Below are 16,993 nucleotides of genomic sequence, written 5' to 3' on the forward strand. Positions count from 1 at the left end.
ATAAAAGGGAAGGAATTTGTTTGTTCTCATAATAATTTTATGAGGCTCTGTTGTTGCATACTTGTGTCACTAACCATGGATAAAAGCCCAAAGCAAAACCTAATCCCGAGCTTGGCAGAGACGCAGGACTCGCCGCGGAGCCCAGGCTCACCCAGGTGGGGAAGCAGGTCCCAGTGCAGGTGGTGTTTCCACCAGGGCACCTCTCTGGGGGCTTCCAGGGAGAACAGGGCTGGGTTAGAGCTGCTCTCCAGTCCTGTGCTTGAGTTCTCATTAGAGAAAGCAAAGAGCATCTCAGCTAATCTCCCCAGCCTTGGTCTCTCCCAGGGCAAAGCCTGGGGATTACAGGTTGACTGATTTGCATGGAAAAGATGATGCAGGGGCCCAGAGCCACCACAGCAGCAGCAAGCTGGGCAGCCCTCTGTGACTGCTGAAACAGTGTCAGCCCCATCCTGGGGTGCCTGGAGATATGCAGTAAAGGGGGAATAGACCTCACTGTGGAACATTTACAACCTAAGAATTAACAAATTTTCTTTGTCCTTGAGAAATACAGGCCACGTAAGGATAGTTATCACTGCAAGACAGAGCATGATCTGAAGGTCCTATAGGGGAGGCTGTGTGTGACAAAAACCTTGGTCTCCTTCCACCTTGGGAAGAGCTGGGAGCAGGGATAAGTGCCCTAGCACCTCACTCCAAACACATTCCCTTCACCCCATCTTGGTGTTCAGCTGTCCCAAAGCACCATGTCAGGGAGAATACCAGAGAATTGAAAGTGTTCATTCTGCCCCTCAGTGAAAATGCATTTCCTGCCCTTGCTGGGCTGTGAGGAGCTTTCTCCTTGCCTGTAACCAAAGTGCTGTGCCTGCACCCCCAGGCACACCCAGCTTGCTCCTTTGGGGTTCCTCCTCCTTGGGGAGCACAGTGTGGGGAAAACTGGAGCCAGAGTGAGCTGCTGGGTGACCCACCTGCTCTCTGGGGCTGCAGTGGTGGAGAGGGGCTCACAAAGTCCCCTCCATGTTCTCACAGGTGCAGTCCCTGCTGGCAGAAAGCTCAGCTGCTGTGGGTGGCTGCTTCTGTGACAGCAGTGGTGGGACTGGGGTGGAATTCTCTCGGAGAGCTGTTTTCAATGACTCCTGTATGGGGATATGGGGAAGAGGATGGGCTATTGACTACAGCAGTGGTGTTTCCGTGGGCTTTGCAGGTGGCCAAGCAGAGGCTGTGGGTGCCCTGTGGGCAATGAGAGCCTGGAAGGCTGCCCCGAAATGCAGGAGAAATATCCCAGTGTCCTTGGGTGGTGGTGTCACCCCTGCTGCTATTGCAGGAGAGACACAGGCACTTCTGGCATCATTTTTCCATTATTCCCTGACTAGAAAATCATCTCATATTCTCTCAGTAATCTCTCTGGGGTCCCAGTTACAGATACCAGCAGATTTGATCCTGCTCTTGTGCACAGGAGAACAAGGCTCCCTATTGATGGGGAGCCAAGCTTGCTGTGAGCCCACCTATCAGTGACTCCAAACCATCTCTCCAACTGTCCTTCCACAATAACTTCGACTAACTGTACTATTTATTGGCTCACATCACATCCTTATGGCTTCAATTTATTTTTGGAAAACTCAACCCACATTTAATTAGTTTATAGTTTGTTCCAAGTTTTGCTTATCCAGCTTTTTTTTTCCCCCAACTTTTTTTTTTGAAGTTTGTATTTTGATGTTTAGCATTTGCCTTGGCAACATCTGGAACCCGTTTATGGAAGTGTATTGTTACTTTTACTGCTTGTGCAGCTTTATTAAATCATCTGACTATTAATATTGAAAGTGTTCATCTGGGTCTAATCAGGGCCAAGATGAGTGATGTGGCAGTTAAATTGCACCTACCAGCTAATGGTGGAAGGACACACAGTCCTGAAGAGCCTTGCAGTGGGCTTTGGACTCTTTTTAGCTTCTTAGGACAAGAGGGAGGGGGGGAGAAAAAAGAGATATCCCTGCTCTTTCTTGCAGAGCAGATAACAGAATCACAGCCTGAGTTAGTTTAGAACAATTTGTCTCCAAAGGGTTTTGTCCAGTTACTGCTGTATTTCTGGCTCTTGTTTCCATATTTAACTCCTTCATCTGCCCTGGCTTCCCCTCTGCACAGCCAGGCCAAGATCCCCAGCACACACCAGTGCACCATTCTGCCCTGAGATCCCAAGCAAACCCTCGATATAAATAAGTAAATAACATACCTGGTGGGTATAAATACATAAATACCCAACCTCATCCTGCCCCAGCAGCATCCACGACCTGGATTTGTGATGTTGTTACTCTCTGCAGAGGCTGCAGGTGTCCCTGGGTGCTGGTGCTGAGCAATCCCACAGCAGCTGCTGAGAGCACAGCATGAGCCTCGGGTGGGCTGAGCTGAAGGGTGGCAGAGGAGCCGAGGCAGTGACACCACCAGAGCTCAGGCCTGGGCCTGGCAGGGCTGGGGTTTGGGGTGAGAAACCAGTTTGCCTTCAATTCTCTGTTCCCATGAAATTACCCAAAGGGAGTCTGGAGGGTGCAGTGGCTGTTGCTGTAGGTTGAAGGCTGCACACAAATGCTGGGCTTGATTTCTGTTCCACATCCAAAATTCTCATCTCCAGTGGAGTTGTGGCTCAGATCTACAAGCCCTGCTCTGGCAGAGCAAGGCAGGGAGGTGAGGGTCGCTCATGCCGGCTGCAGGTGCTCCAAATCCCAGCTGAAGCCGTGGTTTTGGTAGCTCACCCTCGAATGGATGTGGGTAACTGGATCTCTTGAGGTCACCCAGAAAATCCCAGGGTGCCCCAGCAGGGCCAGAGCAGCCTCATGGATGGGGGGATGCTGAGCAAGAGCCTGTGGGCAGCATCTTCAGCTACCCTGCTCCCTGCTCCCCCAAAACCTGGCACAACACAATCCCTGCTGAGCTGCATTTTAAGCCTGGCATGGGCCATTAAAGCCAAAATTTCCTCCTTCCACCCTTCAGATCCAACAGTCTTTTCCTCTGCACCCAGATTTTCCCCTCACCATTAACCTTGGCCCTAAATACAAGGCCATGGGAGCTTGTAAATGGTTTATTTCTGTGTGGGAGCCTTCCAGCAGTTCTTTATGACTGCTGCAGGGAGGGGGTCTGGGCTGGTGAGGGAAGCAGAGCAGGCACGTGGGATGCTGTCAGAGCAGGCTGCATGCCCTGGATTTAGGGAGCAGGGAGGTTAAAAATCCCTTTTTTCTGCTGGGACAGAATATGCACTAAAAAGGGTCCATGGGCTCAGCTGTGCACACAGACAGGTCACAGAGGTGTCCACAAAGAATGCAGGAGTTCCTGCATGTCACTGCCAGACCTGGGGGTGCCCATGGCTGTGCTGGCAGGGGCTGAGGCTCCCCAGGCCATAGTCAGGAATTTGGAAAATTTTTTTTCCTTCATACTTACAATTGGTGATGGAAATCCCTGTGAGGGCTGTGGCAGCACAGTGAGCTATGACTGCCTTTTCCATAGGGGCTGGGAGTACCCAGCACTGCTGGGTGGGTCAGGGACACGGCAGCCAGAGAATCATGGACGGCCCAAAGCTTCAAAAAATTAGCTGCTGTAGTTCAGGTTCATACCTGAACACTTTGGAGTGCATATATTTAAGTTTAAAAAAAAGTATAAATAAATATTTCTACATAAGTAGCATTTTTTAAAAAGACATTTAGCAGCCTTAAGACAGGAAGTTTAAATTTAGCTGGGACTTATCCCTTAACCAAGCATAGTTCATGCATCCTTTCCATAAAAATAGAGATAATGTTATGCCTGTGAGATGGAGGCAGAGCAGCTCCCCACAGGCTGCAGTCATTCCTGCTGCTGGGGCAGACCTGGGGCTCAGGGGATGGGAGAACATCTCCTGCTGGGATGGGCACAGTGGGCATGGAGCCCTGGAGGGAGCAGCCCCCGCTGCCCCAGAGCTCGGGAATTCTCAGCAGACACTTGGGCAGTGGGTAGCAAACGCATTTCCCAGCTTGGCCTCAGGGAATAGGAAGGGAGAGGATGAGGAGGCGCAGGAGAGGCAGGAGCTGTCCCAGCCTGGCCGTACATCCCTCCCCTGCACCTCTCTCCTGCTGAGGAGGAGTAAATGAAGCCTTGAGGCACACAGCGACCCGAGATGTCCCTTTTGGAATGTACCCGGGATGAGGGGAAGCGCCAGTTTGAGCCTGGGTTGTAGAGGAAGAAGTAAATTTCCCCTTGATGATAAATGGAACGGGGAAAGCAGAGGGAAAACGTGATTCCCTGAGGTTCCCCAGGCTTCTGGGAAAGCATTCCCCCACCTGCTCCAGGCTTTGGGATAACACAGAGCACAAGTGACCGGGCAATGCAGAGCCAGACAAAGGCTTTTTAAAAAAGGCATATAGAAGCGGGGTCAGCGGGGGCTCCTTGTCCCTGTCCTTGTCTGTCTGTCTGTCTGTCTGTCCGTCTGTCCCGCTCACCGCAGCCCCTCTGTGCCCGCAGCCTGCGGGGCCGGCGCCCGCCGCAGCCTCAAGACCAACCTGTGCAAGTGGTGCGACTCCACGGCCCCGGCGTGCCAGGACAAGGTGTGCTACAGCAACTGCAACCTCAACTCCTACTGCGAGCACCCCCACGAGATCTGCGTGGCCATATGGTAAGGGACACACGGCGAGGAAGGGTGCGTGCACCCCTGTGCTTGTGTTAGTGCCTGTTGCACTAATTCAGGGCTTCCTTTCTCCTTGACTCCATTAGAATTGAAATTACAATGCACAGTAAAAAAAAAATCATTTGGTCTGCCCTGTAATTAGTACCAGTTTATTTTCTAAATAAATTCAGCTTTTGAGTGCCTGACACAAAGCATGGCAAGCTTGCTGCAGGACCTATAAACTCCCATAAACCTCTGAATTTAGCTTTACAAGCTGAATTCAAGGGCAAACCAGCAACCCTGACCTCCAAACCTGTGATGTCCTCTTGCATCAGGGTGAAATCTCAGTTCACTTCTAGGGTGCAGCCAAGGTCAGTCCCCATCCAGCACATGGACATCTGAGCAGGCACCACACTGGGGTTAACCCACTGGGTTTGACCCACCTACTTCCCATCCCCTGGAAAAAATTCTTTTCTGCTCCTGAGAGAGGTGTTTGGGCAGGAAGCACAATCTTGCATTTCAGGCCAAGCACACACTGCATGGTTTGGCCCGGAAGATGCCTCCCCCAGCTTTCTGGTCTCCATGAGCAAAACTAAAAAAGGATCCATTTTGGGTCGGCCCAGAGTGATTTTCCTCCACTTTCCCTTTTAATTTGGCTGCCAAAGTGAAAGCCAGCCAAGCACTTATCGCTAGGCTTTATCTCAACCTGCTAATTAGAGTGAATGCTGCATGCCAGCTTTCAGTGGGAGTTTGCCACAACCTAATTGTTGCATTATGGACTTTTAAAAAGCAAAACACAACAAGAAACCCAAACAAACAAAGAACAAAATCCACCCCCTGCCCCAAATTCCCCTACGCACTCATGGAGAAGCCACCTTAAATCCTGCCTAGGCAATCCAGTGTGTGACTGGGTTTTTCCCATTTACAGCTTACATGTACAGGAAAAAGCCAGGGCCCTGCAGCAGGAATCCCCATGGCAGGGAAGAAATCCCACTGCACAGGATGGAGCTGCATCCTGCAACGTGTATTGGATGGGGTGAGGCAGCTACACAGCCACAAATACCCTGCCAAGCCCTCCCAGCACCTCCCATGCCACTCTAAGATTCAGCCAGGGAATAAGATCCTGCAGGCAGGGCTCACCTCCAGGCCAGCCTTGCTGCTCATTGCAGTGGCATATGTGGGTCATCCAAACTTGTCCTGAGTGGGTATCTCAGTCACAGCAGCAGCTTTGGCCTCATGCTCACCCCCTGCAGCCTTAGCAGAAGGGATCTCACCCTCCTAGGACTCTTCACCTGGGAGCTCCTCTGTCAAATTACCTGGTAGCCACAAAAAAATGTGGAGGGTGCAGAAATTAGGGGACTTCACCAGGGAGAGGGTGATGAATTTAGGTTCTTTCCTTGGTTATTATGCCTGACTTCCCAGCTGACCCCAAATTCACTGTGAAATCTCCCCATACCTGCATCCCCCTGCTTTGCACCACCAGGTCAGGAGGCAGAGGCTGCTCCTGGAAAAGTAATGAATGGTTGTCATTTCTTTGGATGCACCCAGGAGTGGCTGCAATGCTGTGCAGGGCCAGTCATGCCCATCACTGGTCCTATAAGTACGTGTAAGTAGAATTATACCACAGCCACTGCAAGCAGTCATTCCCTACACAGCTTGAAAGAAATGATCTTAGGACCAGGTTTAAGGTCACACACAGCTGTCACAAGGGCCAGGCTGATGCTGTGTTGGTTCATTTGTCACACGCAGGAGACAGGACAACGAGAGCATCAGGATCAGCACGCTGTGCCACAACCCCCAGCGCCCCATCGAGAACCTCATGGTGCCCAACTACAACACCTCGCGCTGCATCATGAGCCTCCAGCCCAGCGAGGACAGCACCATCTACCTCTGTGGCTGCGTGGATGAGCAGGAGTGCAACGACAAACTCATCTTTGAAAACCACACCAATGGTGAGGGCTTTTGTTAATGTTGTTCATGGGGCAGCAGCACCCAGCACCAACCATAAATCCCTTGTATTTCCTGCAGAGTAGGAGAGGCAATGGCAGAAGAGGCTCTTTTGCCATTTTCTTTGACCTCCCTGTGTAAAAGCCAGTTAAAACCTCTACCCTGTTACTGAGCCCAGCATTTTGTGTGTGACCAAAGCATTCCTCACAGCAATACCTCCAGCCTTGATCTGGAAACATCAGGATGGAAAATCCACCATATCTCTCACTGTGCTCTGCCCTCAGCACAGGCTGAATCAACTGGGGAACCCAGAAGCTGGTGTAACATAATGAGAGTCAAAAGCCCTGAAAGCTTTAAATAAATTACATTGGAGCAAATCCCGCCCCAGAACACACCCAGGGGCGCTGCTGCCATCCCCCACAGCTGTAACCCAGAGAGGTGGATGGAGATGCTGGGGTGCAGGGCTGGGCACACAGGAATGCCTCCCCTGCTGCTCTCCTGGGAGTTCCTGCAGCAGTGTTGTCCCGGGAAGGGGCAGCTGGAGCTAGCCGGGTGCTGAGCGCACACGTGAGCGTGGCCTGGCACGCTGCTGCACATGGCTGGAGATCCAACGGGAGCTGTAAATCCACAGGAGGCAAACAGCTCATTTCTGTACCTCAGGAGGGTCGTATACTTTGGAAATATTTCCAACCAGAGCCTTTGGGGGCTTGTCTAAACCTCCCCAACTCCAACTGGACCAGGTTTATCCAAGTGTCCATCAAGAATCTGACCTGTAACAAAAGCAAAGTGAAATGCCTCCAATTTTCCATAATCACAGAACAAGGAGATGCTGAAAATGAGCCTAAGCAGAACTTGCAAGCCAGTGGCATAGCTTCCCCTGCAACATAAGGAAAAAAGAAAAACATCACATGAAATGCAAATTCTCTGAACAAACAGGCCACTTTAATGGAGGCAACTGATGCTAAATTTGGCGGCTCTTTGCTGCTTCCCCAGCCAAACATAACAGGTACACACACTTCTAGGGAGAGATAGTCAAATCCCAAAGCTGATGCTGGGATATGCAATTTCACACAAAAATGACAACTGGCTCATTGGAAATGCCGCCCCCAGCAAAGGCTCCATAACCAGCTCCTCCTGGCAGCCGGCACGGAAAGCGCTGGAAGCCGGAGCAAGACCAGTGCAGCTCTTTAACAACTCCCTCCTCAAACCCCAGGCTCGCAGACCCCCTTCTTTACATCCTCCTCTTCTGCTTTAAGGGATCATTTGCATTCTAATTATTAAATTATTGTCACGTTCAATGGTCTAGGCAACTCCTGAGCAGAGACAGGAGCACTTCTCCGGCTGCTGAAGCAGGCAGATATTTTTCCTGGTTCTTGATTCCTTAAGCTCTGCTTCCAGGTCTGGGCTGCTGGCTGGCATTGCCCTCGCACTAGAGGTGCAGGGGTCTCCATCAGAGCCCAGACACCACACTAATGGGCACACAGAGCCATCATTTCCTAAAGCTGTGCATGCAGAAGCCCAGGTGAGACCTCAGGAAGATGCTGGCTGGGGTAGAACATGGCAAGTCCTTTCCACCTGTGCTCCAGCTGAGCCCATCCCTGGAGGTCCATATCCCCTCAGCAGGGATGGACAGACCCACACAGCAATGCTCGACAAGGTGTGGGCTTACAGACCTGTGGTTACTGCCAGATCAACAACATTTGCTCTCCACAGAAAGGGTCTAAGCCCTGCTGCAGTCCCTGTGTATCAAAAGACTTCCATCAGGAAGGGGCATCCTCACGTAGGAATTTCCTGAAGTTGTGTTAACTTCCCCTTTTCGGGACTGGTGCATGCAACTCCCTTAAAAATATCTTCTCTTTCTTCAGAGTTTCAAAGATGGGATCCAAAGCATCGGGTAAATCCATTAAAGCAGTAGGTGATATCCAAGCCAAATACTTTCCAAAATAAACATATTCCTGAGTTAGTTATTGATTTATATCAGTTTGGGTTGATCTTGTGGTTTAAACCTGATGCCTATTTTAGAAACGCTTTCACAGCCTTGCAGAAATTAGCTGCAGCACATTTTTTTGAAATTTGCCAAGGAAAATAGCTAAATGCTCTGTTTTTCCAGAACCTGAATTATGATCTGCACACACTGAGGTCAAGCAGCGAGAGTTTTGCTTATGGAATGATTCTTATCCCTCTTCCCCTGGGTTATTATACTTGGCAGAAAAACCTCTGAGTAAGATTTTACTTGAATATCTCTACTGAAGTCAGCATGTTTATTCCAGGAATCACGAACATCAAAGGATCAGACAATTATATGCTGTGTGAGGGTTATGGCTTTGTGTGCGTGTCCTCCCCCTCTCAATCTGAAGGCCAACAGAGGGTTTAAAAGAAATAAAACAAATGCAGCCAGGCCCTGGCGATTGTTGGGGTTGCTGCTGTAACGGGCTGAGGAAGGAGATGCCAGCACTGGCAGATAAAAGTGCTGAAATGATGCTCCCGTGTGCTAATTATCCTGCAAAGCATCCCGGCACTCCCCTGTGCTGGTGGTCCTGCACCACCCCCAGCATCACTCCTGACTCCCTGTGTACCACAGGGGTCCAGCAAAGCTCCAGCCCCAAGCCCCCTCAGAGATTTGCTGTGTTCGAGCCTTGCCTCGGATTTACCATTGCTATTTCCAGCCAAGCTCCCCTTGCCACGAGCACAAGCAGAGCTTAGGACTCCCAAAATGCCCTTTGCAGCCTCTTGTGCCACATCCAAGTGATGCTGGCCTGTGTCTTCTGTTGATAAATGGAGCTAAATTTGAGGCCACAGCCGATCATCCCCCTTGCTAAGTGCCTCCATCTGGGTTCTGTGTCGGGATGAGCCCTTGTGCGGCCCCGTGAGGGCTGCGCTCCATTAACAGCTTTGCGAAGTTCCCTCCTCCGCGCGATGAAAACGAGCTGTGGCAGACCCGCAGCAGCAACCTCGCCTTCGCTTTCCTCCCCTCAGGCTACTCCATGCTGCAGAGCAAAGAGGTGATCCCAGTGGCTGCCATCAGCCTCCTGCCCCCGCTGCTGGTGGCGGTGATGATCACGGTGATATTTTACCTGTGCCGCACGCAGAAGCGCCGCAAGAGAGCCAAGGCGTGGGGTGGGAAGCAGGGCCAGCCGCCGGTGCTGCCGGAGCAGGGGAAGGCGAGCGAGCGGGAGGAGAAGCTGTCGGTGCTGATGGACGAGAGCCCGGGCAGCACCAGCCCCGGCGGCCGCCCCGCGGAGCTGCTCCCCATCGAGCTGGACGAGATGGTGGGCAAGGGGCAGTTCGCCGAGGTGTGGAGGGCCAAGCTGAGCCACAGCCGCTCGGGGCAGTACGAGACTGTGGCCGTGAAGATCTTCCCCTGCGAGGAATATTCCTCCTGGAAGAACGAGAGCCAGATCTTCACCGACACCAGCCTCAGGCACGACAGCGTCCTGCAGTTCCTCACGGCCGAGGACCGGGGCACGGGGCCCCGCCGCGAGTACTGGCTCATCACCGCCTACCACAGCCGCGGCAACCTCAAGGACTACCTGTCCCACCACGTGCTGAGCTGGATGGAGCTGCAGAAGATGGCCGGGTCCCTGGTGAGCGGGGTGGCCCACCTGCACAGCGACTACACCGCCTGCGGGCGCCCCAAAATCCCCATCGCGCACCGCGACATCAAGAGCACCAACGTGCTGGTGAAGAGCGAGCAGGAGTGCGTGCTCTGCGACTTCGGCATCGCCATCCGCCTCGACCCCTCCCTCACCGTGGACGACTTTGCCAACAGCGGGCAGGCGAGTATGACCCACCAGCCCTCTCTGGAGGAGCCTTTGCCAGCCACCCCCATGTCCCGTGGCCAAAATCCTCGCCCACCCCTGCTAATGCCTCTCTCCTCTCTGTGGCCAGGTGGGCACCGCCAGGTACATGGCCCCGGAGGTCCTGGAGTCCAGAGTGAACCTGGAAGACCTCGAGTCTTTCAAGCAGATGGATGTCTACTCCATGGCCCTTGTTTTGTGGGAAATGGCCTCCAGATGTGAAGTGGTAGGAGGTAGGAGCATCACACCCAGGTTGCTGTGCACCTTTTCGCTCACTTACTCCACATCCCAACTGATGGCTCGAGACGTGACTTGGGGCGATCCAGGTCTCTGCAGGGCTGCCGAGGGTTGGTGACAGATTGCCCTGCTCTGTGTGCTATGGCTTAAGGGGGGTGGCTCAGTGGTCAAGGAGCAGGACAGGACCCCATGGAGACATCTGGTCCAGCCCCTGCTCAAAGCTGACGAGCTCCCAAGTCCCATGGAGCCTGTGCTGGTGATGCAAAGCAAACCAAGCAGGAAGAGCCAAAGGTGCCTTCCCCTCCTCAACCATTTTTTCCTTCAGACAACACCAGAGCTTATGTTGCAATGGGGACTCACAAACTCCAGCCTCTGACAGTATGACAGATCCTGTCACTTCCCAGAGCCATGTCCTGGCATCTACAATTGTGTGTACCAAAACATTTCAATAACTGCCCTGGAGTTAGCCCTGCCTACCTTCTGCCTGCTCCCATCTACCTTCCTTCCCTATCCCACCTGCTCACAATACAAGCCCACAGAACTGCAGGAACCCTCAACCCTTGGCCACAAAGCTGCTCCAACTGCCCTGCAAGCCCCATGGTCAGCAGTGGGAGGCCCTTGCCTGGTTTGGATGCCCCATGCATCCTTTGTTCCCAGGCCAGCATTCCCTGGCCATCTCTCCCCACTCATATCTCACCTGCATTCACATCTGGGTGGGAGATGGCAGAAACCAGGGTGGCCTCTCACCTCTGCCAACAGCCAGCTTCTCCTTGGTCTTCCATACATGGGGTTGCTCTTCTGGAAGGGCCATTTCTCCTCCAACCCATTCCCTGCCCGTAGAAGAAATCTGGAAATTCTCGTGTCATAGTCACCTCTCCCATCCCTCACCAGCACAGTACTTTCTGCCTGCTCAAATTGTCTCACCCAAAGACAAACCAGGTCCTTTGTACTGCATCTTTTGGGTTCAGGGAGGAGGTCAGATGGTTTCTCTGTGCTGTCTCTGTAAAGAACCTCTATGTAAAAACCCAGCACTACATTTCTGTGTTCAAATTCTCAATTGTTTCCAGATCTGCTTATTTTTTTGCAGACTATTAAAAACAAATCCATTCTCATCCAGTGGGCCATACCAAAACAAAGCAGGGAATGCATTAGAAACATCCTGTAACGCTGCTGTTGCTTCCTTGCAGAGGTGAAGAATTATGAGCTGCCCTTTGGGTCGAAAGTCCAGGAGCAGCCTTGTGTGGACACCATGAGGGACATCGTGCTGCATGGCAGAGGCCGGCCCGAGATCCCAAACAGCTGGCTGGTGCACCAGGTAAGCTGGGAGCAGCTCAGAAAACAGCAATACACATTAAACCTCATTAAACCAGCCAGAAAAATTAAATTTATAGTCAAAGGAAAAGTGGGCAGAACTCCTGGGATTTACTTTCAGCTCCACTGTGGATGGCTGGGCCCACACAATCCCACTGGACTCATTTCCTTGCTGCACAAAAGCCACCAGCCACAGACACAGCAGAATGTGTTGATCAATAGCCATGATCAGGAAGTTGTGCATGGCAGGTGATGGCTTCAGTTACCCTAAGGATAACAGCAAAATGGAGCACTTCAGTGCAGCTCTTCCCACGAAACAGTAAATCATAGGAGTTCACCCCACTTCTCCCCTTGGCACCTTGTCTGGGAGGCTCAGGAAACACACAGTCCCTCACACACAGCCATTCACAGCAGGGACAGAGGGGAAGGGAGGCACATCCAGCTTTCTGCCTGGGTTTTTCAAGCTCAAAATTACCTTCAACATGAGAGAAATTTCCATTACTACAAAGAAGAGAAAACCAGGAAGCATCTCCTTCATGCGAAACACTCAGGAAAAGTGAGTGAAGCTGAGAGCAGGGGCTCCACAAGGCCTTTCACCAGCCTTCAGAAGGTCTGAAAGCAACTGTGTCAGCACAGGGGGCACAACCCAGTGTTCTAGAACAGGAACAAGTCAGCAGTGACAAAATGTGCTCTGTTAACACCACCCACAAGCACACCCAGATCAGCCAGCTACAGAAGCAGAGCTCCCTCCTGGCCCTGACAGGGTCCTCTGCCCCAGGCCAGTGCTTTCTGCCACACACAAATGACACAAAGGGTAACAGGCATGCTGATTGTGACTTCCACACCTTGCCTGACTTTGATACTTCTTGAATTTCACATGTCTTGTGGAAAAACACCATCTGCTGATCAACACTTCCATTCACCTGAAAATCAAGCTGGAGCATCGAGCCTGCTGGCTTTCAGAGCCTTGCAGTGCTCAGTGCATCATTTTGCAATATCCACCCATAAAACACACTGCCTCTGCTCCCACTCTGCCCTGCCGGCACACAGAGGCAGGCTCTGCAAAAGGAAAGAGGGGATTTCTCAACCTTAGGAGGCCACATGTTCCCTACAAAGTCTCCTCTCAAAACCATGTTTGTCCAAAGACTCACAGCTGACCTGACTGACCAAAACTGCAAACAGGATCAAATGAATCCGTGGCTTCTGCGGGACCCCTGGGGAGTTGATCAGTTGGTGAGTTCATTTCTGGAGCTCACCCAGCCTTTTTCATTGACAAAGGCAAATACAGCAGCTTCAATCAGCAGTGCCACATGTTTGAAGCCTTTGAGTATTCAGCTCAGATGTTCACCTCACAGGGTCTCTGATAAACTTTGAAACCACAGAAAAAATATACAGAGGCTTGGGTTGTCAAAAATCACACTTTGATGGAGTGTGAGCATAACTGTGCTGTTCCCAGGGCTGAAGGGAGGCTGACTGCAGGCAGCTCCCAGAAATAATGTTGGTGTAGCAGGCAAACAGAGCAAGGCTTATAAGGTGGGAACTTTTATTGGACCATCTGATGGCCACTGGGGAAGAGGAACAGAAAAGCCACCTCATGTTGCTGAAAGTTTTTCTCTGATTAATCTCTGCTGGTCTAATAAACTTCTCCTTACAAGCCTGGCTTCACAGCATTTTCTGGGCATTTTGCAACAGCTCTCCCTAGGATGAGGAATTGGGCAGCACCATCTGCTGGGAAGCAGCAGAAAGCCACCGGGTTGTGCCACTCCGGGGGTCCAGGCTGGCTTCCCGTGGGAGGAGGTGTCGGGTGACATCCAGAAAAGGTGACAAGTCACTCAGCTGAATGGGAGGCACTCATAGATGCTCCCACCAATCACAATAAGTCATAAAAACTTCCACGTTTCAACTGTCAGGACTGTTCTCAGTCAAGTGAAGACCATGGTTTGATTTTCAGCAAGTGTCAGCACTAATTTCCCTGACAGGGCTGACTCACCCACCAGCAGCTTCAGGGCAACTGCTTGCAAGGCCCTACAACAAAGCCAGCTGAAGAAATTCACCCCCACTTCCCCAGATAACTTACACACCCCTTAGGTGTGTGCTTGTATCTTGTTTCACAGCCCAGCATACTAAAAAAAGGGGAAAAAAGGTTTCTTAGGCCAGGTAAATTCCTGAATCTGGTTCACACAGCAGCTGAACAGACTGATGTACTGGCACAACCAGAGGCTGGTGCAGGACAGCAAGGAACAATGGAAGCTTAAGTCAATATTGCCACTAAAAATACACTTGTACAACTCATTGTCCTTTGGAATCTTAGAAAAACAGATATCAAATATAAAAGCCAAACTAAGTTCATTTTGTAAGTCACAAACAAGATGTTTCAGTTACACCATTCAAAAGAACATCATCACTACAAGGCAAACTGCAAACAAATGTTATGATTTCAGGGAAAAATAAGTACAGAAAATCTTGCATGTACTGTTTGAGAACATGGTGACTTTAAAAGCTTCACCTAAGCTAGCTCATTTCTGCATGCAATCAATTACCCTCAAATCCTTTCAACTAAGCTAATAAATAAGTGACGTCAGAGGTGCTGAAACACACCATCTGTCAGTTTTGCTGTACAATCCTGTTCTCTCCAATCTGTGTCTATTATGGAAGACTTAGCACAATGAGCCTTAGCAGAGAGCAGTGAATTCTGAGTAAGGTGCAGAAGGGAAGATGGAACTGACCCTGTATCTCTGTAGGACTTGGATTTTCCTCTTACGTGGGTCCATATGAAACTTTAGGGTTCTCTTAATTGCAAATTAAAAATTACATAAAACCTACTGAAAACCACAAAGCTTTATTTAGAATAATGATTTTTCCACTGTGTTCCAACTTTAGTTGACAATGATGCCAAGAGCAATAGCACATGATGGAATTACATGGGCAAGGGAAGGTTCAACACAGCTTCTGGTGCTAGCTGTGTTACTAGCTAAAGGGTGGGGGAGGCTCCAGCTGAATATTACCATTTATTTTGTGTTCCTAGGCCCAAAATATTGTGACTCTTTTCAGAGCCCTGCACAATTGGACAAAAAACCCCAGCTTTCTGGGAGATGTAAGCACTGTAGCTCAGAGGAACTCCGTGTGCTCTGGAATAAACTGGGAAGCACCTCAGCCTATCTCAATCAAAACACTGCTTTGTGATAAGAGAACAAGGTTCAGCTGCACACTGAAATGAGTGTTTGGCACAGCACACCCTTTCAGAATGCCACTAAAACAAGAAATTAGATTTAAGAAATTATTTCCAAACCTACCTTTAAAAATCACCTCCCCTTCTCCAGGTGTAACAGGCAGGGTGCAGCTCAAACCCAGAGGCCTGGGCTCAGCCAGCAGCCTACAGGTCACTGCCCACACCTCTCCTGTCCCTCCTGATTTTAGGGTGCTCTGATCCAAATGGGCAAGGCTGAGACAGGAAATAAATACAGGCTGGAAGGAAACAGGCTCTAAGTCTCACAGCCAACACAAGCCAGTTTCCAGGGAGCATGGGGAATGTTTGGGAGCAGATGCTGTGCGAGCTGAGGCTGCTGCTCTAACACAAGCAGTGCCAGTGGAAGCATCAGCACTTCCACAACTTACCGAGGCTGATTCCTCTTGTGCTTAAGCTTGGCCAGAAACAGCCTTGAGGCAGGAGGCTGTCAGAAGTCTGGTAAACCACTAAAACTGTGTTAGATCCTCTTCTTCCTGCCTTCTGATCCTAATTTCATCCCCTCTGACTGCAGGGAATGCGCTTCCTGTGCGACACCATCACGGAGTGCTGGGACCACGACCCCGAGGCCCGGCTCACCGCCCACTGCGTGGCTGAGCGCTTCAACCTGATGGCACAGATGGATTGTGATGACATCCTCAACAACAACACGGACAACGAGGCCAGCAAAACAGCTGCTCCAGGTGGGGAGCCCCAGGACAGCGATGGCAGCAGAAATACCCAGTGATGCAGCACGCAGAAGTCCTCAGCGCGAGGAACAAGAGGATAAGGGAGAAGCATTTAGCTCATGGGGGAAACAAAAACCTCACTGTTTTTCAAAATGGAACTAAGATCTAGTACATAAATTATTTATAAGATCTGTTTCCTCCCAGAGATACAATGAACTGAGGAATCAATATTTTGGTTAAAGTGAAACATTATTATATGAACTGACTTTGTACTTACTTAAAATGTATAATGATGCAAAGCATTACTTTTATTATTTTTTAAAATAATAATGTTTAATCTTTTATTAATAAGCAGCTGAATTGCACGTCTCTCTTTTTTAAGTCCTTCCATATTGTCATCATGAGTTTCTTCTTCTAGTTTATTCTGCAGTGATTAAAACAATTTTCCCCTTTTTAAAGGCCTAAACATACACACACAAAATCTGTTGTAGCAGGAAAAAAAGGCATCATGAGATGTACCATACCCTCTCTGGAAGAAATGCTGACATCCAAGAAAATCACTCATGCAACACTGTCCAAAGATCCACAATAATCCAGTTTTTAAAAGCCTGATCCGATGCAACTCCAACATACCTTTCCTCACTGGGGAATTCCTGGGTTGATAGTTTAGGTGGGTGTATGAAGCTTCTTTGAGAGAGAAAATGGAAGTCACCAGTGTAGACATGGCTGCTTCGCCCTAAAAATTTTCCATGCAGGACATTTAGACAAGCCTTTCCCCCATCAGACCAGTTTCCAGCCACCTCTGGCCAGATCTGTGCCACAGTAACAGCGCCAACACGAGGGTGTTGGCCAATTCCTCTGGAAACTCTCACACCCCCTGCTGGGTTACCCCACCTGAACTGAGACCTTTGTCCCCACGATCACCACATCAACCCAGGCTGCCTCCATTCTGGACAGCAATTAAGGAAAGGTAAGGCACACCTCACTCTGAACCCTGGCACTGTGCAATCCCTGCACCCTTGGGAGCAAAGACCTCAGGTGCCTCGAAATCCTGCAAGCCCATACCTGACACCTACACGGAGGTGTATTTTTTGGGATAGCACCCAAGAGGAATACACTCTTTGCCACCACACAGCTGCATGGATCAGCCCAGAAAGAGAGGAAGGGAGCAAAC

General features: G+C 50.4%; 1 protein-coding gene across 1 annotated transcript in view; it reads left to right on the forward strand.

Annotated features, from left to right (window-relative positions):
- The window catches only part of LOC128938066 (TGF-beta receptor type-2-like), a 30,587-nt gene extending 14,026 nt beyond the window's left edge, over positions 1-16,561 (forward strand). Inside the window, exons 2-7 of the mRNA XM_054278054.1 lie at positions 4,474-4,624; positions 6,365-6,567; positions 9,539-10,338; positions 10,451-10,592; positions 11,784-11,911; positions 15,666-16,561. Of these exons, the coding sequence (XP_054134029.1) occupies positions 4,474-4,624; positions 6,365-6,567; positions 9,539-10,338; positions 10,451-10,592; positions 11,784-11,911; positions 15,666-15,878 (1,637 nt within the window). The 3' untranslated portion in view covers positions 15,879-16,561. The remainder of the gene's footprint in view (positions 1-4,473; positions 4,625-6,364; positions 6,568-9,538; positions 10,339-10,450; positions 10,593-11,783; positions 11,912-15,665) is intronic.
- The last annotated feature ends 432 nt before the right edge of the window (positions 16,562-16,993 follow it).

The sequence above is a fragment of the Melozone crissalis genome, unplaced genomic scaffold (genome assembly GCF_028551555.1).
Source record: "Melozone crissalis strain CALT ecotype California unplaced genomic scaffold, PUWL_Pcris_2 ptg000023l_1, whole genome shotgun sequence".
NCBI lineage: Eukaryota > Metazoa > Chordata > Aves > Passeriformes > Passerellidae > Melozone > Melozone crissalis.